General features: G+C 31.5%; 1 protein-coding gene across 4 annotated transcripts; it reads left to right on the forward strand.

The window, feature by feature from the left end:
- The first annotated feature begins 1291 nt into the window (after positions 1-1291).
- LOC129786306 (signal transducer and activator of transcription 5A-like) lies at positions 1292-25242 on the forward strand. 4 transcript variants are annotated; one of them, XM_055821223.1, is made up of 8 exons: positions 1292-1467; positions 1541-1650; positions 7338-7603; positions 9661-10628; positions 13137-13880; positions 13947-14141; positions 15650-15794; positions 21387-25242. In XM_055821223.1, exons 3-8 carry the CDS (start codon positions 7476-7478, stop codon positions 21487-21489), a joined length of 2283 nt encoding a protein of 760 aa, XP_055677198.1. In that variant the 5' UTR covers positions 1292-1467; positions 1541-1650; positions 7338-7475; the 3' UTR covers positions 21490-25242. The 4 variants fall into 4 exon arrangements, with proteins under 4 accessions (XP_055677198.1, XP_055677199.1, XP_055677200.1 ...); XM_055821224.1 differs by lacking the exon at positions 21387-25242 and adding an exon at positions 16275-16521 and having other exon boundaries at positions 1315-1467; XM_055821225.1 differs by lacking the exon at positions 21387-25242 and adding an exon at positions 15927-16151 and having other exon boundaries at positions 1315-1467.
- The last annotated feature ends 150 nt before the right edge of the window (positions 25243-25392 follow it).

The following is a 25392-nucleotide window of genomic DNA, read 5'->3' on the forward strand; positions in this document are numbered from 1 at the left end:
GAAGAAATCCCTGCACATTAAGAAAATGGAAGCTTCGTCATTCAATCCCCAGCACGTGGTGATTTTTGCACCAATTGGCTTTGGAAAGACAACCCTACAGCATCGCCTAATGCAGCAGGGAATTGCAATTCCAGACACAGATGATATACCCTGTATTACGCAGCAGCAATTTCGGGACATGCTACAGTGGACATCGATCCTCACAAATCGTCTTCATCTTATTGCAAAGGACATGCCAATCGTTGCATGCGTTCCAGCAACGGTGGAAGTGCTGCAAAAACGCATGACGCCGGTTCATCCGGATTTTCTGGATGATGCTGACATTGACTACTTCATGGAATTGATGAATTTTGAAGATTATCCTCAGGTGGTAAAGCTGAGAACGCAGAATCGTTATCTGTCAGATTGGTTTGAAGAGGCAGCAGATGTTGTTCAAGGATCAGCAGCAACAGGTGATGCACCAACACCAGCAACAGAGGTTGTTGAGGAAGTTTTGAAGAAGGCCAAATTATTTGCAGACACAGTGTTTCATAAACCTCGTTAATAGGATTTAATTGCAAAACTGAAGGAAGATTTTCTGCTTTTTAGTCTTTATTTTTTGCAATCTTTGGTGCTTTTTATTTTATTTTAATTCATTTTTACAGGTTTTAGGGCGAAATAAAATGTTTTATTGGTTTTATCAAATTCCAATTCAACCTAACAAAACTGATGGTTATTTTTCTTTTATTAAAAAACTATAATTAATTTAATTTAGAGAATTTAGAAAGAATTTCGTTGCTATTTTTTGAATTTGGCGCCCTGAATGTAGTTCCAAAAGCCACCACTATTTTTTGGTGTTGTTTGAGGAGAAAATGGGATGGATGACGTCACTGTTACACTCGAACGGTAAATTTATTGAATTTTCTCGTGTTTTCCGACAAATTTTCACGGAAAATTGTGTTTTTTGCGACCAGGAAGCGACGCAGCGTCGATTGGCATCGCCAGATCAAAACGCTGAAAATTCGCGCTAAAAAAATTTCGTTTAAAATGGACTAAAAAATCCGGCGAATCATGCCCCCAAATTTTTACTGAAGCTCCCCATGGACCTCAGGAGCTTTCTCAGTGTGGGTCAGGGCCCCAAAAATGAATTTTTCCTGGAAAAATTAATAATTTTTGAGGCTTGATGCTCCTGTATGGATAGTTATCAGACATGTCATAGGAATATTCCACTAGCTGTAGCGATGGAAAAATGGTTTATTGGGCTTTCAATAGCTGCATCGGACTTATCAGACAAGTCCACTGGAAATACAATAGATTGTCCAAGGGGCATTCTTTATAGGGTAAAAGAGGAGTATTCCAAGCGGATTTGACAACTTTTTTTCTGTCGTGCGTGTTTTTCCGGAGTGAATGGATTCATTTTCCTGCGAGCATAAAAATCCCAATTTTCCTCACGATTTCTCGCATTTTCACCCAATAAACATAGCATTGGTAAGTGTGGGTGGCAACAATTGTGTGGAGTTTATTTTTTTGGGTGGAAAATTCAATGCAAACAACTTTGCAGGAAGATGACGGAGTGACTCGCAGAATTGTGCTTTTTCGTGCGTGAGTCCCGTGAAAAGTGACCCAAAAGTGTGTGAAATCACCGCTCAAAGGAGCAAATTTGTGGAAAATGTAAGTTTTGGGGCATTTTCTCATGTTTATGTGCGGGAAATTGGTGTGGAATTTTACTGCGCGTCTCCGCGTTCTGTCAACTTTTACGGACTTCCGCGAATTCATGTAGCTCCCGGACAGGGAAATTCTGCAAAAATTCTCTCCTTATCGCTCTCGCACGTTCGCCGTTTCCCCATGAAAATATCATTTTGGCAATCATTTTTTTTTTGCAAATTAACTGCGATAGCTTAGTAGAAAAGGGGCCCCAAATTTTGCGGGAATTCCCCGCGAGGGAAATAGATTTTCTTTTGCTCAAAAAGGGGAGAGAGAATTAAAACCCACCGCCGATAAATCGTGTTGGGGACGGAGAAAAGAGAGCGTAATTAATTCCATGGCATTTATCTCGCATTTCGCTATCTCGCGACGTGGTGTGGAGAGGAAAGTGCACGCAGAATGTGGCACCTCTCCATCCGCGATGACATTTTTCTGGCCAGTTGAGCAAACAGAAGAATCAGCCAGATCGCACGAGAGACCTTGATATTTTATATGGGATGAAAAAGCCCGCGAGAGGTGCGAGAGAGAGCTTATGCAATGTCAGGGAGCAGCAATCTCACGCAATGTTAGCTCTATTCACAGTGGGAGAGATTCCTTTTCTAACCACGATGGGGATTAGTGTTCTTTTTTTTTCTTTTCTTTTTAAATCCGTTTGGCTAACCCTTTTCTTAATTAAAAACCCTGTTCAGGAAAGAAAACGGTTTTATGCCCCCTAGCGGACGCTTTTTAAACATTTGATGTTCTAGAGAGTTGTAGAGCTTTTTAAGAGCTTTCATTTGAGACCAAATTGATCAAAATCGGTCAATCCGTTTTTGAGTTATGGCCGATTTTCAATGAAAAATTTTATCAGCCATATTAGCGAAACCGCTTGACCGATTTTCATAAAGAATATATCATTTGAAAGGTCTCGATGGTCCCTATAACATGCCAAAATTTCAGACCTCTAGCTATTTTAGGGGCTGAGATATAGGAAAAACAAAATTTGGGGCCAACTTTCAAGCGACGCTTTGGCAGATTTTTTTTTCAAAATATATTTTTCCAATAAAATTAATATACAAAATAACCACAAGAGAACTCAAAATAGCCCTTTCTCACCATATAGGTTCAAATAGGTCTAACTTTAAGTATTTCACTCAATTGCAATATCTGTGACTTTCCCCAAAAATGAATGATTTAAAAAATGATTTTTTGTGTGAAAATGCGCCTCATTACCAGCCCCAAAAATACGCATTGGAATTTTTGGCGGGCGGCATTGAAATTTGCTTTCCGTGTGCCAGAGAGATCATTTTGTTTACATAAAACAATTAACATCCGTTTCGTTTACCCGTATTCCCATCTCCGGGCCAGAGAGAACAGCTCCCACAGCTCCCCTCACTCTACGTCCAATAAAAATATTTAAAAAAAATATTCATGTAATTGCGCTAGAGCAGCAGGAGAGTGAGAGTCATAACGGAAAAGCCCTCGCGTATACGGAAAATGAGTAACGCATCAAATGCAATTGTTCTTCTCTCATTTCGCACGCTTTTCCGCCTTTCCGGGGCGGAACTTTGTAAAATGCAACTATGATGTCAAACTTCCCCAAAGCTCTCTCATCAGATGATGCACAAACGGAATCTTGGGGTGGTGGGAAAGCTTACCCAGTGGGATGAGGATCTGGGACAAACTTACTGGGAAAATCATTTAAAATTCTGTGAAATTAATTCTAAAGTATGTTTCAAATGGATTTCCCTCAATTCAGAGAATTTCCTCAATCTCATCCCCAAGTTTTGTGTGTAAATCAGCAGGGATATTCCATTTTAATCTCTCTCAATTCCGAGGGTCAATTCTTGGTATTAAAATGTGTGAGATTCTAAAGTTGGAAAAAGGAGAAGAAAAAAAAAACAAAACAAGTCTAACATAAATAGCATTTATGCGGCATCATTTCTTGGGAAAGCATTTGCTTTTACAAATTAATTCACAGAGGCATTAAAAGTCAGTTTACCTGCATTTTAAATATTTAATTTCTCTCTCGTTTATTGTGTAGAGTTGTTGTAGAATACATAAAAACCATGATCTTATTGAGATGTCAATAAATACGAATCTAACAGATATTTCGCTGCCTCTTTGCCGGGGTATTTATAGACGTACGTTTACAGCAAGATGGGAAAGAGGCATGTTCTGTAATCTCTCACGTGTTATAAAACTTAAGCATTGCTGCTGGGATATTTCCTTCTCTCAACTGACCTTCTGACTGAATTATTTATGACCTTTAGTACGACTCGGGGTTGTCTTCCAAAATAACTAAATTTAACTTTACTCCTACTACCCTAAATCAGAGGAAAAACATAATTTCCATAACTTGCACAGTGAGAATGCAATAAATAATAATATTCTTCCGTCATGGTGGAAAATTGAATTCCACCCACAATCAACGATATATTTTAGCTTGTGAGTGCGAGATTCGGTTTACAAAATTTATTCCAAGCTTCTGCGAAATGTGATTCATATTTGATTAGAGTTTGCTGTTGGTTGGATGTTGATAAGTCAATTAATTTAGTAGAGGAGACAAGCAAGCATACCTCATGCCTCGGAGCAGCAAAATGTAGAAATTATGTACAAAAATCTTTCAAAGGCTTGGTTGGTCTTTTATTTCCACTGAAAAGCGAGTAAAATATTCATTTATTGGTCTTGTCGTCTCAATGGAATTCAACACATTCTCCATTTTATTTTCTCTTCCCATAAGCATACACATCGTTTAGAAAATAGAACGCGTGTTGGAATGATGGGTAAAAAAGGCTCAAGGGCTACAATGTTAAAAATAAAAATCATGCAACAGGAGAGAAGGGAAGAAAGTGTAAGCATGGAGCCGTGTAATATACACAATGAGAAGTAAATTGGGGGATTTGTATAAAAATTTCTCTTGGCGGTGTTTTCCTCGTGTCTCTCTGCTTCCCATCCACAAGTGAATGTGTTCCCGTGACGAAGGGAAAAGAAGAAGAAACTTTTTACTGCTTTATAACTTTATTGGACAATTTTCTAATTCTCAGAAATCCTCGTCAGAAGAATTTTTGGGAGTCATTTCTCCCATTACATTCACCTTTCTTGCTTCATCCACCTCATTCTTCCGTGCGAGACTCCTTTAATACACCATTTCGTTCGTTTGTTTATTCTTTTCTTTCTTAAACTCTTGTATTTGCTGTGTACGACAATTTCCTACAAGGTGGTCGCGAATTCTCATTTCTTGCTGTCCATTTCCAAGTTAACTCATATTTTGCCACACACAAAAAACGTTTTTTTTTTATCAAAAATATTAAATTGATAAAAAAATTATCAGTAGCAATAAAATGTGTAATGTTTTACTATTTATTTTATGTATTTATATAAAGAAAATGAAATAATATATTGTAGAAAAATATCAAAAGTAACATAACAAAATACTTAATAAACAGTCTAGAGATAAACGACAGTCCTGTGCTTAAATTTGACCACACCTTGGGCGGTTAAATATGGGTCAGATACCTGTGGCAAAGGGCAAAGCTGTCCGTTGATGGAAAAGATTGACTTGCAAAGGATTATGTGGTTTATTTCTGATCCAGAAAGCATCAGCTTGTCTCCTCATTTTTGCTAGTTGTAGTCACAAAATGCTTTTAACTTCAATGTCTGCCACATGAAATTACAATAACAACTATTAAACATTTTGCAATGCAGAAGGTCCTAATTTGTCTCCTGAGTTTTCAACTATTTTAACGATTTTAACCCTGATATTTTGGGGCTTATTCAGTGACTAAGAAACCCTTTGAATTTCAGTACAAAATTCAAAGATTTCAAGGGTTAGTCGCTGAATTAAGGCCCATTATTTGCAATTTTGAAAAATCATTAGATATGATTTTTTTTGTGAATTTTAACTTCCAAATTCTTAAAAAAAAAAGTCGTTGATTAGTACCAAAAACAGAAGGAAAGAAGATTTTTGCGAAAAAAAAGAGATATGACTGAGATTCGAACATACGATTCTCTTATCGAAAAGCTGCCGTCTTAATAGTTAAACCATGCAATGAAAATAATAGTAAGGGTATCTATACATACATATATTAATTGCTTATAAGATATTTAACCATAAGAAAACTATCAAGACGAAAATTAAAATTGGAGTTCCTAAAAGAATAAAGAAGTGCAAAAGATAGCACAAATGCGATAATATTGTTTAAGAAAATGTTACGAAATTGCAAAAAATATGTTTGATATACGAAAAATCCGTTCTAAATATACGATTAATACACGCTAATTTGATAAAACTGTGCATAAAGCGATAACCAGATGAAAAAAAACCGTTCAAATTGAGCGCAAAATTCGATAAAAGTAAATGAAATATACAATCAAAATGCTTAAAACGAGACAAAAGTACGCGAAATGCGATTAAATGGAACAAAGTGTCATAATTGCAAAACTCAAATTAAAAAAAATTATATTCTTTTAATTGTTACAATTAAACATCATTAGGTATCTGTCGTAATATTTTTAAAATATTGTAATTCTTACCTACACTGAAAAGGAATCAATTAAGATTATTTAAAATTAATTCTAAAGAAATGATCAAAAATTTTCGTTATTTAAACGCCCTTTGCCATAAATAATTTATTTTATTGATTTTCATCTCACATAATATTATACCTTCTACAGGAAATTGGACAAAAAATTGCTAAAAATAAATATCCTGTGGAAAAAAGATTACATTCAGTTTTCAATTTATCAAATTCATAGAATTTTATGTTAATTTCATCACTTGTAGCATTTAATCCAAATATCAATTTCAAATAACATTAAATTCCTCAAAATGAAGGCACGTGGTAAAATTGCAAAGCGGAAGAATATAATTAATAAAATTTCTTGGACTTCCTCAATGGTTATTGAGATTGTTTTCCGAGACAACTCCCGCATTCGCATGAAATGTGGACACGTTCAAAGAAATAATATCATCGGTAGCATATTCATACAGAATTATAGGTCAAAAAGCTTGTTTTTATCATATGTTATCATATTCATTTTTTTTTTTTCATATCGGCCCTTGAGCCATTGAGGCTTGTTTTCAGGGGAAAAAACTTATCGAATTTTCTTTTCCTTAGCTACAAGACTTTTACTAGAGTACGTTGCTATTTTCCAGAGAAAGTTTATTTTCTCACTTTTTTTTTCACTAGAAATATAAGAACAATGTAAATTGAGGAAGATTCTCAACATAAAAGTTGTAGGAGAAGATTCTCTCATCATAAAAGAGAAGAAGAAGACAAGAAGAGAATTTTGCAATGTGAGTTGTTTGCTTAATGTGGTTCCGATAAACATGCGAAAATCTCATTTGAAATAATTCCAAACATCCAACCGTGAAGAAAATATAAGGAAGACGATGAAAGAGATGAAAGAATAAAATATAATTTTATTGTATTCACATTAAAATAAAAAAAAAATGGGATTATCATGCGAGATAAAAAAGAAATAAAACATAGAGAGAAAAAATATTACTCTACACGTGATTCTCTCTTTACCGTAGAAGTTACTTAATTGCTTGCATCTCGCTCAATTCATTATTTAGCTAATGTTGCGTGTGAGTTACTTAATTGAATTCTTTTCATCATCTTTTTTTTCCCTAATAGCAATCTCAACACTTGTTTTTTGTCTGCTTACAGAGAATAAGGAACGTGTGAGGCAGACAGAAGAAGAACAATCGAGAAGTTGAGGTGGAAAAGCGCAAATAGTGGAAAAAATAGAGAAAAGTATTTAGAGAAAAATTCAAGTGAAGTGAGAGTGAAGGAAAGGGACAAAAAATGGCTCTTTGGGCGCAAACAGTGAAATTGCCCGGTGAGGTGATGATGACCATCAAGCAGCACTACAATGAGGTGATGCCAATTGAAATACGTCACTTCTTAGCGCCATGGCTGGAGGAACACATTCTGTGAGTTTTTGTTTATAGTATTTTTTTTTATATTGATAAACGTAAAAAGAAGAAAAGAAAATAATGAAAACACTTGCCGTGCGCGACTGTTTGGGTGAATGAGTCGTCAAAGTGCCCGATTGTGTATTATTATAGCTTTATTGGAAGATTTATGTTTGATTTTATCTTTTGTTTTGCATTTCCAAGTATATACGATGAGGCCTTGTTCTAGTGCTAACGATCTGTTATTCAATAAAATAGTCTATTCTCCTTTTCATTTCGCACGAAAGGTTATGGAAGAACACTCATTGACCATTAGAACCACCACCACCATCGAGTATAGGATGGCGAAGTAAATTGATTGGCGGGATATGTATAAAGTTTAAAGACAGAAGCGTAATTTTATGTAATGTGATACACAGTAGCACTTAATTTTTGGATTGAATTACATTTTAGCCACACCAAGATATTTTTATTCAGTCTACGATGGAAGAATATGAAGGAAATGAAATTCTAATTGAATTTGGAGATAAGATAATGCTTTTAACTTGTCCTTGAGAGGATCTTTAAGAATGTGTCAAAGTTATTTAATTAAAAAAAAAAGTTTGAAATCTTAAAAAAAGTCATGAAAATCTGTAAAATAAATGAATTAGAATTATTCACTGAAATTACGAGCTTTCAATTCACCCCAAAAGATAAGAATTAATTTTATTTGATAAGCAATAAATGATAATTTTTGCCAGACTTTTTTGACCGCTTATCAAAACCACCTAATTCATCCGATTTATGTACATTCAGCAGTTTTGGAAATTGGGTTTTATCTAGCTTTTTTTTAACCCTTTGATGCTGAGTGAAACTAATACGATTTTTTTTTAAATTCATTACCTGATGAAGACACTAATTATCTTCGAAACGTCATTGAAAATAAAAGAAAAAAAGATTTAAAAAAAGTCAATCTATTCCTCAAATCTCACTCAAACATTTTAGATTTTATTTTTAATGTTAATGAATGAATAAAATGAATGTGATATTTATTAAAAATTTCAATTAAAGTAATTTCACGTTTAAATGAGCTCTTAACCGATTTTTCATTAATAAAAATTAATGAAAAATTAATTTTTCCGTTTCATGTAATTAAATATTCATTAAAAGTTATTTTAATTCTCAAATTTCGATTCACTTTTATTTTTCTAGGAATCAGTATGAGCTATTAATTAATTTACTTTTAATTTGAAAGAATTAAATTACATGCGTTCAATGATCTGTTCATTAACACCAAAATATATTTCAAAAAAAAAAATCAATTTAAAATTAAATCACCATCAATCACAATTAATTGAATTCATGTCATAATATTTTGTTTGAATTGCCCGTCAAAAGAGAGACTTGTTGGATTTTGATAAATTATGTATAACAAGACAAATTTAGCATTCGTGGAATGTAAAATAAATTGTGAAATGTTCGACTTATAGAGCCCCCCAAAAAATTATTTATTAAGAAAATTCTAACACAACGTCGTACTAAAAAGAAAAAAAAAGTTTCTCAATTCTATTTTTATCTTGGCAATTCTGATAAATCTCTTTATTGTCCAATAAATTGCACGGTTAATTTATAAATAAAAAAAAGAGGGGAGAAAAACCCACATTGAGGGAGTGAAAAAAAGAATAATCAATGAAAATCCATGAAGTGATTAGAATGCATGTAACGTGTGATCTTGCTTTAATTACAGCATGAAGTGATTTATTTGTGTACGAAAGGTATTTCATTAGAGAGGTAAATGATTGTAAAAATTGATTGGCGTGAGAATGGAAAAGTTTTATGAATTTGATCGTGTTTTTTCTTATTCTTTTTCTTCTCGATTTGCAATGTCGTGCGCGATTATTAAATTTCTTGGAAATTAGCGATAGGCCACAAGAGAGCATCGCATTTATTAGTGGTGCGATAAGAGAGAATGAAAATTTAAAAAAAAAATTGTGCTCAATAAATTGCTTATGAGAAGTTGATTGAATGGACTTTGTGTGATGATTAGGGGATTTGAAAATGACGAAAAAAATGTTTTTGGGGGTTGGCTTTTGCAGACCTTCAATGAACATGCAAATGGAGTATGATCAGCAACACTATGAGCAGATTGCATCGAACTTTTTGAGTGATTTTATATTGGAATTGGAGACGCGTGCCCCCGAGTTCACGGGAACAAATGTTACGGTGCAGTTATGCTTCACAGAGATGGCAAAGAAGTTGCGTCAACGCTTTCAGCATGATCCTGTGCAGCTGTTTAATCACCTCACGCGCTGCCTCCAGATGGAATGGAGCTATGTGAATGGGTGTGCGATGCCATATCAAAATGCAGAGATTGTGGAGGTGAATGAGAAGTTGCACACCCTCACGCAAATTGTGGCTGCCAATGAGGAAGAGAATAGGCAGCTAAAGCTCGACTATGAGCGTTTTTCGCTTGAATATCATGATCTTATCAAAACAACAACGTACATTAAGACAATTACAAATCAGCAGGAGTTGGAGCAGAGTAAGCTGCAACTTGGGGAACAGCAGAAGCGCCTAAATGACTTCCTAAATGCCATTCAGAATCGTCAATTGACCCTCATTGGGAAGATTAAAGATGTGATTGATCAGCTGCAGCAGGCACACGAATTGATTATGGTGAAACAACTGAGACTGTGGAAGGCAAATCAAGGTTTAGCCGGCAATGGTGCACCGCTGAATAACAATCTCGACACAATACAGCAATGGTGCGAAACACTTGCGGACAATTTGTGGAATACAAAGACACAAATTCAGATTCTCTACAAAACCCGACAAACCATTAATGTACCTATTGATCCCAACCTTCCGGATTTGCTGGAGCCATCGAAGAAGGAGATTATCAATTTGCTCGTGAAACTCGTGACTGCAAGTTTTGTCATTGAGAAGCAACCACCGCAAGTTATGAAGACAAATACAAGATTCACAGCTACGGTGCGGCTTCTCGTTGGACCAAAACTCAATATACAAATGAACAGCCCCAGTGTGAGAGTCTCCATTGTGTCAGGTTAGTTTTTTTTTAAATCTGCTTCTCTATTTTTTTTCTTCTTCCTTATTCCCCCCATTTAACCCAATAAAAGCCACAAAGACCAGGGAAAAAATATTTATTAAATTTTCCGTTTTTATTGCTGTTAGTTCGTTTTTTTTTGTTGCAATTCGTTCGTCTCGCTAAATTGGAATTTATTATTTGGAATTTTATTGATGAAGATATCGCGAGTTTTTTTTCCGCCGAGATATTGGATATAAATACAATGTCTGGTGAAAAAAAAGGAGATATCGCTATCATATTTTCTTCTCTGCTATATCTTTTGCATTATTTTGCAAATAATTGATAAGAGTTTGTTGGTGAAAGACTTAAGAGAGTCTATTTATATGGCTTTTTGTATTTAGAAAGACAGACCAAAAAAAATATTGAGTAAGAGCATGAATGCATTTTGAAGAAGGAATTAAATTTACAGTTCAAGGAAGAAAAATTAGAGCATTTAATTGAAATATTCATTTTTCATTTGAAATTAAGAATAAAGGATTAGGAAAATATTTAAATTTCTTTCAGCCAAGTAAATATTTTAGAATTCTGTTTAACTTTTTAATGCAAATTCATTCTAAAAGATTTTATGTGAAATAAGGACTCTCAAAAAAAACGACCTACAAGAGAATGATGAAGAGAGAAAAGACGCTGTAAGCCCTGGAGCTTTTGTGACTTATCAATAGAATTATTGATTTTTCTGAGCCATTCAAGAAGAAAACAAGCCTCAAGGCTTTTCCAGATTCATAGACTTTCATGCCAAAAAAGGTTCTTAGGCTATTTGTGCTTTAATTTTCACGTAAATCATGACCACAAAAGCTTTGTAAAATAACAAAAAAGCTCTTTCCAAATAATTTTGTTGTTTTTCTCGGAATTATTCACAAAGTTAAGAAAAAAATAAATTCTGAATTGTGAGAAAGATTCAGTGGAAATTTCTCAGAATCTTACCTGGAAAATGTAGACAAATTCGCGGCAATATAATCTGGCGGGAAGTACAAAATCTTGATAATGATGGATTTTTAGGAGAAAAAGCTAATTTGAGATAATTTTCTTAATTCGTTCTATTCGGATTTTATTATCTCTTTATCGCTTTGAAATTTTGAAATTTGTCGTTAAATTCACACCTTTTTTATAAGAATTTTTAATGGAATAAAAAGATGAGTTAAATTGGCCAATTATCAGCAAATAAGTAGGATAATCGTTCAACCCCCTGATGCCATCCCCTTTCTAAACTAAGGGATTGCAATTCGTAAAATTCATCACAAATATGCATTTTCCTCAATTTACTTAAAAATCTTAAGTTTCGCTTAAGAAAACTTAAGATTTCTTAGGAAAAAAATAAGATTCCTTAGATTTCTCTTACCAAATTTTAAGCCAACTTAAAGAATCTTAAGAAAACTTAAAAAAATTTAACAAAACTGACGTCTTTCTTAAGGAATCTTAAGACTGTCTGACTAGTAAATCAATGAGTAAAATTCTCTACTAAGTCAATCTTACGATTTCTTAAGATTTTTCAAGTTTTCTCAAAAAAAACTTAAGATTTTTAAAGATATTCTTAGGCGAAACTTAAGATTTTTTTTTAAATCAGTTTGAATCGAGCGAAATGCATGTTTTTCGATGATTTTTACTAATTTAGATGCCTGAAAACAATCCGGAAAAGTCTTCGTAAAATATGAATTTGAACATTATCAGCATGATTAAAGAAATTCTAAGTTTCGATTGTGAAAATTAAGGAAATTCTATATTTTCATTAAAAAAAATTCAAATTTTTCTTAATAAAACTTGAGAAATTCTTTAAAAAAAAAAGTTTTTTAAGAAAATTTATGACATTCTTAGAGATCTTAAGATAGTATGACTAATGAATTTTACCTAATGATCGGTACTGTGAGAACATTTTGTTCTTACAAAAAGTGAAATCAATAACTAGGTTTGTAACCATTTTGGTTATATGGATCTTGAAGGAGTTCAACAGCCGTACAATTAAATATGAAGAAGAAGACATTTCTACCCCCCCCCGCCCCGTCGTACAATTTCAAAAGTAAAACACCCCCCTAAAATTTGGCTCTGGCTACGCCCCTGTAATGTATTATGATCAAATTGTAGGTAATAGAAGAAACGAAAACAATTAATAAATTAAAATTAATTAATTCCTTCTCCACTCAATTTTTTTTTCAAGTCAAAAGTAATTGGTCTAATGATAAATTATTCCTATTAAGAGGGAGTTTTACAAGTAGATAAAAAAATGTTTTTTCGTGGATTCTGTTTTATATGAATTTATTATGAAATTCATATTGTGCAAATTTTTTGCATGTTTGCTTATACAAAATTTGCATTCTGCTTTTCCACCTGGTTTATTTTCCCTTTTGGCTTTTCAATTTGAAATTCCTTTTACTGGACCATTCTCTCTCGCTCTCGGGGGACACCCTCACAAACATTCTTACTTTATTATATTATTTTTGTGTGTATTGTTTTCTGGTGACTTTCATGCAGAAACACAAGCACAGCATGTCCAACAGTCGAATCAATACTCCGAAGCACTCGCATCGGGTGAGATTCTCAACAATAGTGGCACCCTGGAGTACCAGCAGGCAACCAATCAGGTGTCAGTGAGCTTTCGCAATATGCAGCTGAAGAAGATAAAGCGGGCCGAGAAGAAGGGCACTGAGAGTGTGATGGATGAGAAATTTGCCCTGCTTTTCCAGTCGAAATTCCAAATTGGTAGTGGGGAATTGGTCATAACGGCATGGGCACTCTCGCTGCCGGTTGTAGTGATTGTCCATGGGAATCAGGAGCCACAGAGTTGGGCGACAATAACGTGGGATAATGCCTTTGCGGATCCCACGCGTATACCATTTCAGGTGCCGGATAAAGTACCATGGCCACGTCTTGCTGATGCACTAAATATGAAATTCAAAGCAGCCACTGGGAGGTGTTTGACCGAGGCGAATTTGCAGTTTCTCTGTGAAAAGGCCTTCCGGCATGGGACACCGAATACATTAAATCAAAATGAAATGTACATTTCGTGGGCTCAATTCTGCAAGGAGCCACTACCAGACAGAACATACACGTTTTGGGAGTGGTTTTATGCTGTTATGAAACTCACGCGTGAGCATTTGCGTAACCCATGGCAGGATGGCCTCATAATTGGGTTCATTCACAAAAAACAAGCTGAAGATATGCTCATGAAGTGTCCAGTTGGTACTTTTCTCCTGCGATTCTCTGACAGTGAACTAGGTTGGTGTTTCTTTTGGTTTTGATGTGTTTTTTAGAGGGGATTTATTTTGATTTAAAATATTTCAGGGGGTGTAACCATTGCATGGGTGGGCGATGGAAATGATGGACAACTGCAAATTTTTATGCTTCAACCATTTTTGGCAAAGGACTTTGCAATTCGCTCACTTCCCGACCACATTGCAGATTTAACACAACTTTGCACCCTCTACCCTGATATATCAAAGGAAAAAGCTTTCGGAAAGTACTACACAGCCTATCCGAGTAAGTGTGAAGTCATCCTTTTAACTTTATTAATTTTATTTATGACGGGTTCTTGAAATGTTCCTGAATAAAAGATAATCAAAGTCAATCATAACGCGTCCAGTTATAAGAGTTGGTATACCACAACGCGGATGGGTCAGTCTATGCGTTGTAATTTAATTTCTGAGTTGTATTAGTAGGCAAAACTGATTTTTTTGTGTGAAAATCAGTAATTTGATGCATAAAAATGGTCATATCTCTAGTTCTATAAGACCTACAGAAATTTCTTGACTAGTTATGGAAAGGTATTGAAATAAGCTATAATCTGACAAATATTTCGATACATTTCAAGGTCACCTCCAGAACACAAAATGGCGGATTTTTGTTTCACCAAAACAGTTTTTGGCATTTTTTATCCTGAAGGAATAGTTCTAGAGGTTGCTGATGTTCTAGAAAGTTGTAGATAATTGTAAAACCTTTAATTTGATACCAAGTTGAGCAAAATCGGACAAGCAGTTCAGGAGATATAGCTCTTAGAACTGTTCAAATTCAAGAATTTTTCAAACTGCGATATCTTCTAAACGGTGACATAGAATTTCTTCATTTTCGGAGTGGTACAAGATTATTAGTCAGGCTACAACATATCAAAATTTAAAAGATTTGCCTAATGGGGATTCGGAGATATTGCCCCTTAAAGTTAGGCAATTTTTGTTTTTGATTTTAGCGCCTCTTGCGGATGTTTTTGGAACTTGGAATGTTCTACGCAGTTGTAGGGCTTCTTGAAACCTTTCATTTGATACCAAGATGATCAAAATCGGTCAAGCCGTTCTCGAGTTATATCGAAAAAACACTTTTTGCTTTAGACCGCCATATTTGCTAAACCGCTTGACCGATTTTCAAGTATGAATAGTCGATGAAAACGTCTCACTGAGCTCTACAACATACTAAAATTTCAGACCTCTAGCTGTAAGGGAAGTGGTTGACAGTATTTCAAAATGGCGGACGGCGGCCATCTTGGATTTTGAAAATGCGAAAAAATGAAATTTTACACCCACATTTCTATAGAAAACTTCAAACCGGAAGTCTCTATCTGTTACCGTTCTCGAGTTATAAGGCAAAGTTTAGCGCACCGGCCGGCCGGCAGGCCGGCCGGATCAAAAATTTTCCACCACTAGTTTTGGAATGTGGGTTGTCTGAAACGTGCTCATACCAAGTTTGAGCCCGATCTGAGGTGGTCGGTTTTTCCGACGATTACAATACTTGGTATGCCACGATTCTGGTATACCAACTAATTAGGTTTTTAATTTAAAGGGGACAAAGTTTAACGTTCTGATGGTAGTTATCTAAAGTTTGTAAATATGTAGAGAGTTTAGAGATAGTTTGTTGAATGATTTATTAAGCTTGCAGTTAGTCAGTTAGCTCAAACAGGGTGAGAAGCTTTCATGGCATTAGGTTGACCACAAAAACAGGGGGAGATTGTAATTTAAATTAATTTAGCATACTTCACAAACACTCTCTTCGTTCCGCAGGTCAAGCAAATAATGGATATGTGGTACGTCGATTGGTGACCCAGGTCCCGGGAGTTCCCATGGGCAGCTACCCGAATACCCCAAGCCACAGCATGAGTATACAGTCACCGGACCACACGAGAGATACACCCTCAATTTCAAGCAGGTACGAAGATCATTGGTATTGAAAATAATCTTTAGCTCCATTTGTTTAAATTTTCTGTTTTAATTCTTTTTTTGTAATTTTCATTGGTTTAATTATTAATTTAAAAAATATATATACATTCACATCGCACAGCTGCTTATCTCTTCCACACTAATAAGCCCATCATTGATCACTCACCCACACAAACATCATCAATTTTCATTGAATTAATCATCATCAATGCGAGAGCCACCAGACGCTATTGTCCATTCTCTTTTCTTCTTTTTTCACTCATTCATTCTTTCTGTTTTTATTCTTTGATATACATTTTCACAACAAACCCCCCAACCACCCACAATAAAAAGGCTGTGTAAATGACCTCTAGATTTTTATTTATTTTCCATCTTTTATTGGATTAAATTAAATATTTTACACAAAATAATTTACATAAAAAAATGTAGATTCTCATTTATCCATTTACCATACTAATCCTATTTCCAGCTACTCGGGAAGTACATTAATGCAACTTTAGGAAAATTCACATAACCAAATACATATTAACCACGGGTTTTAATTAATTAAAACGTGAAAGAAAAAAACTAACTTGAGTGACTGAAAAAAAAAGTCAAAAACCAGCATCGTTTATTATGAAAACACTCACCTGCGAGAATGGTAAAAGATTTATTTAAAGAAAATTTTGTCGATGGTGTAAAAGGCATCAAAGAATGTGCAAGTATTAATCATTGAATGATTGACGTTTTTCTTTTTTAATTATTTTTTTTTGAAAAAGTATTTAAAAGTTTAGAAAAGAATGATCCACATTTATTGGGGAGATTTTTTTGAAAGTGAAACTAGTCTTTGCAGAATGCTCATAATAAATTGGATGAAAACAACGCTATAAAAGTGAAAAAGATTCATTTGATGTACATGAATGTTTCTTCAGAACATGTAATTTATTATAGGGTGTCCTGAGATTAACGCACAGTAGGAAAGTTTTTTTTTCTAGGGAATAATTTTATTTGTTAAATATTCTACAAAGTTGAATTTCCTTTCCATAAGTTTGATAAGAAAAAAAATTTAAGTTTTTTTGTCGGGACAGAATAAAAGTTTCAGTCTTTACGAAGCTCTGGTAAGAAGTTCTTGACTTAACACAACCTTTTGTTGAAATTAGTAAAGTTTCCTTTTTAAAACAAGAACGTTCATAAGAAAATTATGCATTTGCCCTTGAAAGCAAATGAATCTATCATATTTCTAGTTTCGAAATCAAGGTTTGATTGTTCTTAAGTCTAGCTAAAGATCAAAATAATAAGTTCCTAATAATTTATATCCACAGGATATCCACAAAAGGGTAAAATAGGTTTTTCTGAAAGTTGAATATCTAGAGAACCAAAGACCTGAAAAAATATTTTAAAATTGTTTTTTGTTTATTCAATTAAAACCTTTTTAACTCTCCAGGAAGAAAGGAAAATATATAAACGGTTCTAGAACCCTGTTTGGATGGGTTAATACGGAAAACCTAACCTCTACTGTGCTTAAAAAACTACAGATCTTTGTAAGCAAGATTATTTCGTCGGTGCTCCATAATTATTTCAATCTGCTTGGTTTCTTCCATTTAATTCTAAGATAGTTCAGTCATAAAAATTTTGAATAATTCTGCCATTTATTTTTAGAATAAAATGAGATATTACGTTAATATTGGGACACCCTATATAACGATTCAGATGACACCGTAAAATAGGAAAATCTGTATTTGTAATGAATGTTTATTGTGATGTAATTAAATATTTTTCCGTGTTTTTCTTCCTTCACTGTGATCATACTAATAATGAATAATGTGCAATGAAATTTATTATTTAAAGCAGGGCATGAATGACTGAAAATTTTATTTGTTAAATTGTTCTTGTTAAATAAAGATATATCTAAAAAAAACATTTCAAATCAAGAAATTTCGTGATTTGAAAGTCTCTGAAAATCGAATTTAAAAAAAAAAGTTACACCGAAAAGAATATAAACGATAGTCAGACACTCCCTGTTTTAAATATACAGTGTCGAGAAAAATAATAGGACCACCAATATAGGTTTTAAATGTACCCTTGACTTCAATCGCCAATATCTCAGGCTGTGGGAGACAGATTTTGAAAAGTGGCATAGATTCGGAAAGCTACATTCATCCCCTTTCCAACGATGGTAGATTTTCGAAAATCGGCCCATCCGTTCAATTTTGGTAGATGATTGAACAAAAAGTGGCATTTTTAGTATGGGTCTACTTGAGCGACTGTCAAAAATCAGCCCCTCAACGGATTTTGATCACCCCGGCAGTTTTGGACAGGGGAAGAATGTAGCTTTCAGAGTTTTTTGAAATTTTGAAAATCGGACACCCAGAAAAAAAGTTAGACGGGTTTTTGTGAGTGGTCCTATTTCAATAATTTAAGGGTTAAAATGCTTCCTAATTTACACAAAGTTTCATAACAAATTTTTATTTTTTTTTAGGAAAAATTTATTTTCGCAAGCTATAAGCCTTTTAACTTTACTCAATTAAATTCAAATAAACACTTAAAAAAATTAAAAATTTACAAAAACTTGTTATGAAATTTTGTGTAATTTCACCCTTAAATTATTGAAATAGGACCACTCACAAAAACCCGTCTAACTTTTTTTCTGGGTGTCCGATTTTCAAAATTTCAAAAAACTCTGAAAGCTACATTCTTCCCCTGTCCAAAACTGCCGGGGTGATCAAAATCCGTTGAGGGGCTGATTTTTGACAGTCGCTCAAGTAGACCCATACTAAAAATGCCACTTTTTGTTCAATCATCTACCAAAATTGAACGGATGGGCCGATTTTCGAAAATCTACCATCGTTGGAAAGGGGATGAATGTAGCTTTCCGAATCTATGCCACTTTTCAAAATCTGTCTCCCACAGCCTGAGATATTGGCGATTGAAGTCAAGGGTACATTTAAAACCTATATTGGTGGTCCTATTATTTTTCTCGACACTGTATATTAAAATGTGATGTTTAAACGAAATATATATAGTAAATTCGGTGATGGTTAAGCATGTTGATCGTGGATCGAGTAAATTTTTGGAAAGAAAAGTTGTCGTTTTCAGTTGAAATTTAATTTACTTTTATTACAAAAAAAACATAAGTGTGGTGTATTTATTTTTATATTCTATTCAACGTATTTGGTGTACTTTTTTTTCTTTCCGCTGTTGAACTTGTCTTTAATGCTCGTGATAAAATATATAATTACATAATTGAAATATATACATATATAATATGTTTATGTGAAGGTGCATTGCAGAAAGGAAGGAATTTAATTGAATTTTCTTTGATAAATTACAACGAAAAACCAACGACTTTTGTTGTTGTGTTTTGAGGCCCAAAATCATGGTTTCATAGGGAAGAGTAAAGTATATACATATATTACCTATATATTAGACATGCATATATAAAATATGCTATATATAGTTAATAAATACAATTTGTATTTAATAGTAAATGATTGTCATTTAAAACAAAAAGAAAATGAAAAACGTTTAATGATCGGTTTTAAAATGAAATTCTTCTTATTGAAGATTCATCGAAAATAATATTACAATTATTATATAAATGTTACAATGTTGGTATTTACATACATACATAAATAATGAATTATATACATATATAAATCATCTCGATGATTAATACTGATAATACTTAAATAGTAAACTGAGTGTTATATAAATGTATTATTGATTGTAAAATCTCTAACTAAAAAAAAAGTAATCTCTTTTCAATGTCTCTCAAAACATTCTTTTCCGTCCTCTCACGAATTTATCATACGTCTCTCATTGTGTAGTATCTCTTCTACTTCTTCTTTAATCTATATTATCACTTTTTTTTTGGTTCATCGGAATTAGAGACTTATTAATTATTTTTAAGATGAGATTGTTTGAGAAAAATGGAGAATTTTTGTATTATGTTTAATTAAAATTTGTTTATTTTCTTTAAAATTATTTGTGATGAAATTAAATTTTTATTAATTTCCGGAATAAAAAACGCTAAACAGCTTCATTTTATATAAATATTAAATCAAAGGATTTTATCAAAACTTTAGTCGTTTGTTCAAAATCTTTTTTTATAATGCCTTATAAAGGTTCTAATGAAAGAATTATACATTTGGACTGTGGATGAATCTTCATTAAAAGCCCTAAGCACTAGTTTGCAAAGGACAAAATAAAATTTTATTCTATTCTATTCTTCATTAAAAAATTGTCAGTTAATGCCTCAAAATTAATCCGACGTGGCTTGGCTAAAAAGGATAATTTTTACAGTTGTTAATGTAAAGTTGATTTATTTTTAAATACTTATGCCAAGCATAAAAAGCCACGAATATTTTGCATCATCAGTATTATTTACTCCCTCAACTCAGAAATAAAAGTTATTTTATAAAATATTAATGAGTCTCTTGTTCTCAGAAATTATTAAATCATAATATTCGCCGATACTTTACACAATTAAAAATTTATTTTTATAGTAAATCTACTGCGACCACTGAGAACTTTTGCTCAAACTAAACGAATTTATATTGCATATTGTATAAACTTTCGAGACTGATTAAAATGAAATGAATATTTAGAAAAAATATCATTTATTTTTTTTCTCATATTCACTCGTGCATTTGCAACATAAAATAATATATGAATGTGCATGTTTTTTTTGTAATTTAATCCACTTGTATTACTTTTTTGTTTTGTTTGTTTTTATTTTTTATATCACTAACACTGTATTTATTTTCACTTGTTCCATGCAACATTTTGTTTTTGGCTATATAGATGGAATTTGTGAGATTGGCAGCATACATCTGATATACATATACTAAAAAAAAAGTATTTGACATATTGCAATATCATCAAATGGGGATGGTTTAATTGAATTCATAAAAAAATCACATAAAAAATGAAAGTTATTAAAAGTTCGTTGAAAACATTAATTGAGTTTATGCTGATGAATAAAATTGAAATGATTTTTTTTATTTATCATTCCACAAAAATATTTACAAAAAAAAATCCAATTAATATTTGCAATTTGAATCATATTTGTGCTGCTAATCTCCGTTTAAAAATAAAGCTTTTTCATTTTCTCTCTCTTGGTGTTTTTTTGGCATTATTTTTTAGCTTGTTTGTTAGATTTATTCCATATTTTTTTTTCTAATCTAAATATAATGACCATTTTTTACATTATAAAGTTGTACAGAGTATTTTATTGAAAGTATTTAGACACAGTATTTTTTATATATGTAGCAAAATTAATATATTAACTATATACATACACCAAAAATAGACATATTGAAAATACAAAAAAAAAATATTGTTGATAAAATGTTTCATTGTGATTTTAGAAATGATAAAAATTAAATTGTTCTACTAAAATGGAAATAAATAAAATAAAGTTAATTAGCACACAAAAATTATCACAATTAAATGGTTGTTGAAAAGTATATTATATACATTAATTAGATTATATAAAGCATTAATAATATATAAAATAGATAATTAAAAGCTCGCAATTAACGTTAAATGAATGAAATTAATTAAACCTCCCTGTTTGTTGACTCTTCATTCAATTCTCAAGCTATGGCCAACCTGGAATTTCTCTCGGCAATGATATTGGTATGATGCTTGACGACTTCGAGCTCGGAATATTTCCCACAAATTACCAAAATCAACAAAATTAGGATGTCGCGTGTAGGTCGTGCAAATGGAGCGCATCTCTTAATGAAAAAAAAATCAGTGTTATCGACAAAAAGAAATTTTCTTCTAATGTAATTATTTTTCTATAGAAAGAGAGTAAAACAAAAACTTAAAGTAAGTTAAACTCTAAAAGGATAAAATTTCAAGAAATAAAATTGCTTGATCAGCAGATCACAAGAAATGATGCCACAAACTTTTCTTTTTCAAATTTTCTTCAAACATGAAAAGAATTTTGGAAAAGTAAAGAAAAAATAATCTAAAGGTGTGGTAAAATATTTACAAAATGAAATCACGCTTTTTTGTTATTAAGATTCAAAAAGCTCTTTCTACTCTTAAAAGAAAAAAAAAAGGAAAATCTATTGATAAATATTTTACATGAATAAACTTAAAAGTAAATTTTTAAAGGTGATACTGAGGTTATTGTATTTTAAGTGAAAAAGAAAAACAAAATATTTTTATGTATAATACTTAAGAATTTACCGGATATTGAAAATCAGATAAGGTATATATATATAGCTGTCCTAACTACATATATTGCTGAACTTAATATTTCAGAGAAATTATTAAAAGAAAACAGAAAAGAAAAATTTGAAATGTATACCAGTCTTTTTCTTAAATCTATTTTTGCACTCAAATTATTTACCAAAATAGAAATGACAAAAAATATTAGAGAAAAACTAACTGCGAGAATTTAAGACCCCGAAATTTTTTTAGCCCCCACGGAGGGAATTTTAGGAAGAGAAAAAATTGAAAAACAAAGTTATTTTAGAAAGATATTGCAAACTATTTACAAACATAAAAAAAATATTCTGATATATTTACTAAAAATAGATAAAAATTTAAGACATTTAACCATTTTTTAGTGAATTTCGTCCATTTTTTGAAAACAATTCATATAAGAAAAATAATCACAGTTGAAAGAAAAATATCATTTTAAATTTTAAAAATCTCCAACGATTTAGAAATAGAGAAAACAGCGGAAGAAAATGAAATTTTCTCTCAAAGAAAAATCAGTTGATGTTGATCGCTTAAAAGCGATTTTCTATTGTGAAAGAATTTTTGTGATTACTGGAATTGACTAAAATGGCGAGAAAAATAATTAAATATTTGATATCTCATTGGAAGGATGATTAAACCTGCAGAATAATAGATTCTTCTTGATTATTTTCTATCCATTTTCCTTATTATTATTCATGAAAAATGATTTTAAAAAAAATCTTTAAAACTGTTACACTTCAAGATAAATTCTCTGACATTTCCTTGAAGTTTTTTAACTTCAATTCAGACTCAAAAAAAATTTCAGGATATGTACTTCACAAATTTTAAATTTAGAGTACAAACAATTAAAATTTTTTTGGGGTTTTTTAATTTTAAAATTATAGCCTTAGCTTTTCGTCCATCTCTAAAAATTTCTTCTTAAAACGTATAATTTTAGGAGCTTTCGGTATAAATCTACAGAGATGAAGCTCAATCAATTTGAGCTTTTATTGAAAAAATTGAACTTTAACATTTTTATCAATTATACTTTAATATTCGTTCATATAATTTCCAAATGAAAATTCGAAATTATTGGAGGATTTTTTTTAAATAAAGCTTCGTATATCTTCTGGTTAAAGGGTTTCTAAGAGATTTTTTATTAGTTTATCTTTTATAAATTTTGGGCATTGATTTTTGCTCAATTTTTTCGTTGTTTATTTAACAATTAAAAAAAAAAGGAAAAATTGAAAATTTCTCGTAAAATAAAGTAAAATTTTCATCAAATAATCAACTAAATTGGTTCAATTAGCTTTGAAAGTTTTCTATACAAACTTTTCTAATTGGCAGGAGAAATTATTCTGCAGTGTTTCCAACAATTTACTGTTAAAGTATATAAACTTTTTAAAAGAACTATATATATAATCTGAGGGTGTTTATCGAAAGAAATTTTAAATATATATTTACATGTGAGTGCCTGTGCTTTAATATCAATTAAATGAATGAAAAAAATGTCGATATTTGGAGAAAAAAAAACTACTTTAGAGGCGCTAATGCTATATATATATATAAAATTGATGGTTAAATTGTTTTCTTGAAGAAAAAAGAAATGTTTAAATGGATTTAAAACAGAAAAATAGATGAGAATCCCAACAGTTATTTAAAAAAAAAGCTACAACTGCATGTAGATAAACTTGCTACAGATGTATCTGCATGGTAAATGTGACATTGTGACCTCTTTGTCTCCTGAACCAAAAAAAAAAAAAAGAAAACAAATTGAAGAGAAATTATTCAATTGCTGTAATGTAATGCCATCAGTCTCACCCCCAAAGAAGAAAAGGTCGAAGAACATTAATAAATCGTAAATGTGGTGTTGAATTTTTGGTGTGTATTTTGAAGATGCATGCACTGTGGGAAGTTTGTTTGTTGTTATTTTTGTGTTCTTCGGCTTAAAACTCGACGCAAACACGATACAATTTATTAAGAAAAAAAAAAAAAAAGAAAACATGTCACAACGAAACCGAAAAGAAAATCTTTGCTGTTTTATTTGAAAGAAAAAAAAAGGTAAAATAAAATGCTAAAATTGGAACGAACTCTTCAGAAGTGAGAGAAAAAGTAAATATTTGAAATTAAAGGCCATTTTATTCAGTGTCTTTTAACGAGTGCCATAGAAATAGGTGACGATACACAGAAATGTGAGAATTTTGTGAGAAAAAAACTCAATTTTAATTCTAGAAACCAGAAGAAATTAAAAAACGATTAGAAATTTTCTCATTGAGTCAGTAAATGGCGTTGTCTAATTGTTTTAAAAGAAATAATTAATAATAATAATTACAAGAAATATAAAAGAAAAATAGATAAAAATAAACCATTATTACTTAAACAAAATAGTAAAAGAACCCAAGATAATAGAGCTGTTGTGAAACATACATACTTAAATAGTTAAATTTAATATTAAATAAATAATCTTCAACTCTATCACACACAGAAAAATATTTAAGAATTGAAATTAAAAAAAAAAGAAAATATCCAAAATTACTAAAAATAAAAACTTACGAAAAAAAATCTTTGTCAATTTACAAAAAAAAGAAAACCTTGTAAACAAATCCGTCGTAATTAACTTGTGAAGAAAAATGAATTAAAATGCTTATTTTTTTTAGACATTTTTCTCTTAACAATTTGCTATTCGGTGCTTAATTAGTGGCAATTTTATTTCGTATATTTCTTTTTTGCATTTAAAGTGTTATTTCATTTTTTTTTTAAATAATAAAAAGAAAAATATTGCACATAGAATACTTTTTTATATATTAAGTTTATCTTTACTTTGTGAATAGTTTTTTTTTGTTAATGTTTAAAAAGTGCTACAAATTTCTTCATAATTTTAGGTGTTTTACAAAAAAATTCTTTAATTTTTAAAATTTATTAAATAATATTTAGTTGGTAAAAACTATACGTTCTTTTAAAATAAATCTTCTATTTTTAGTGTTTTATATTTTGTACAATTTAGCTTTGAGTAAGAAAATTTCTTGATAAAACAATTTATTTTTGGTTATTTGATTAATTTTTGAAGAAAAATTTACAAAAAACATATTTCGCTGTAACTTGGAGTGCAGAAAAGTAAATAAATGTAAATCATTGTGAGGTTTATCATTGAAAAAAAAAGAAACAATAGATTACACTGAAAAGAAAAAAAAATGTATTAGAATATTTACCTGTAAAGCTGTAATTTAAAAATGAGAAAAATATACAGAAAAAGAGATAAACTGTCTTGTTTTATTATTTATTTAAAAATCGTTTTTTTTTTTCTTTTTTTGGTTTAAGATTTTCCTTAAATTCTTTTAGAATTGAGGTCAGGAGGCATCCATTCGGAGTTATTTCTGTAAACTGCAAAAATGCTAGGCTAATTATTTAAA

The sequence above is a fragment of the Lutzomyia longipalpis genome, chromosome 1 (genome assembly GCF_024334085.1).
Source record: "Lutzomyia longipalpis isolate SR_M1_2022 chromosome 1, ASM2433408v1".
In the NCBI taxonomy this organism is placed as follows: Eukaryota; Metazoa; Arthropoda; class Insecta; order Diptera; family Psychodidae; genus Lutzomyia; species Lutzomyia longipalpis.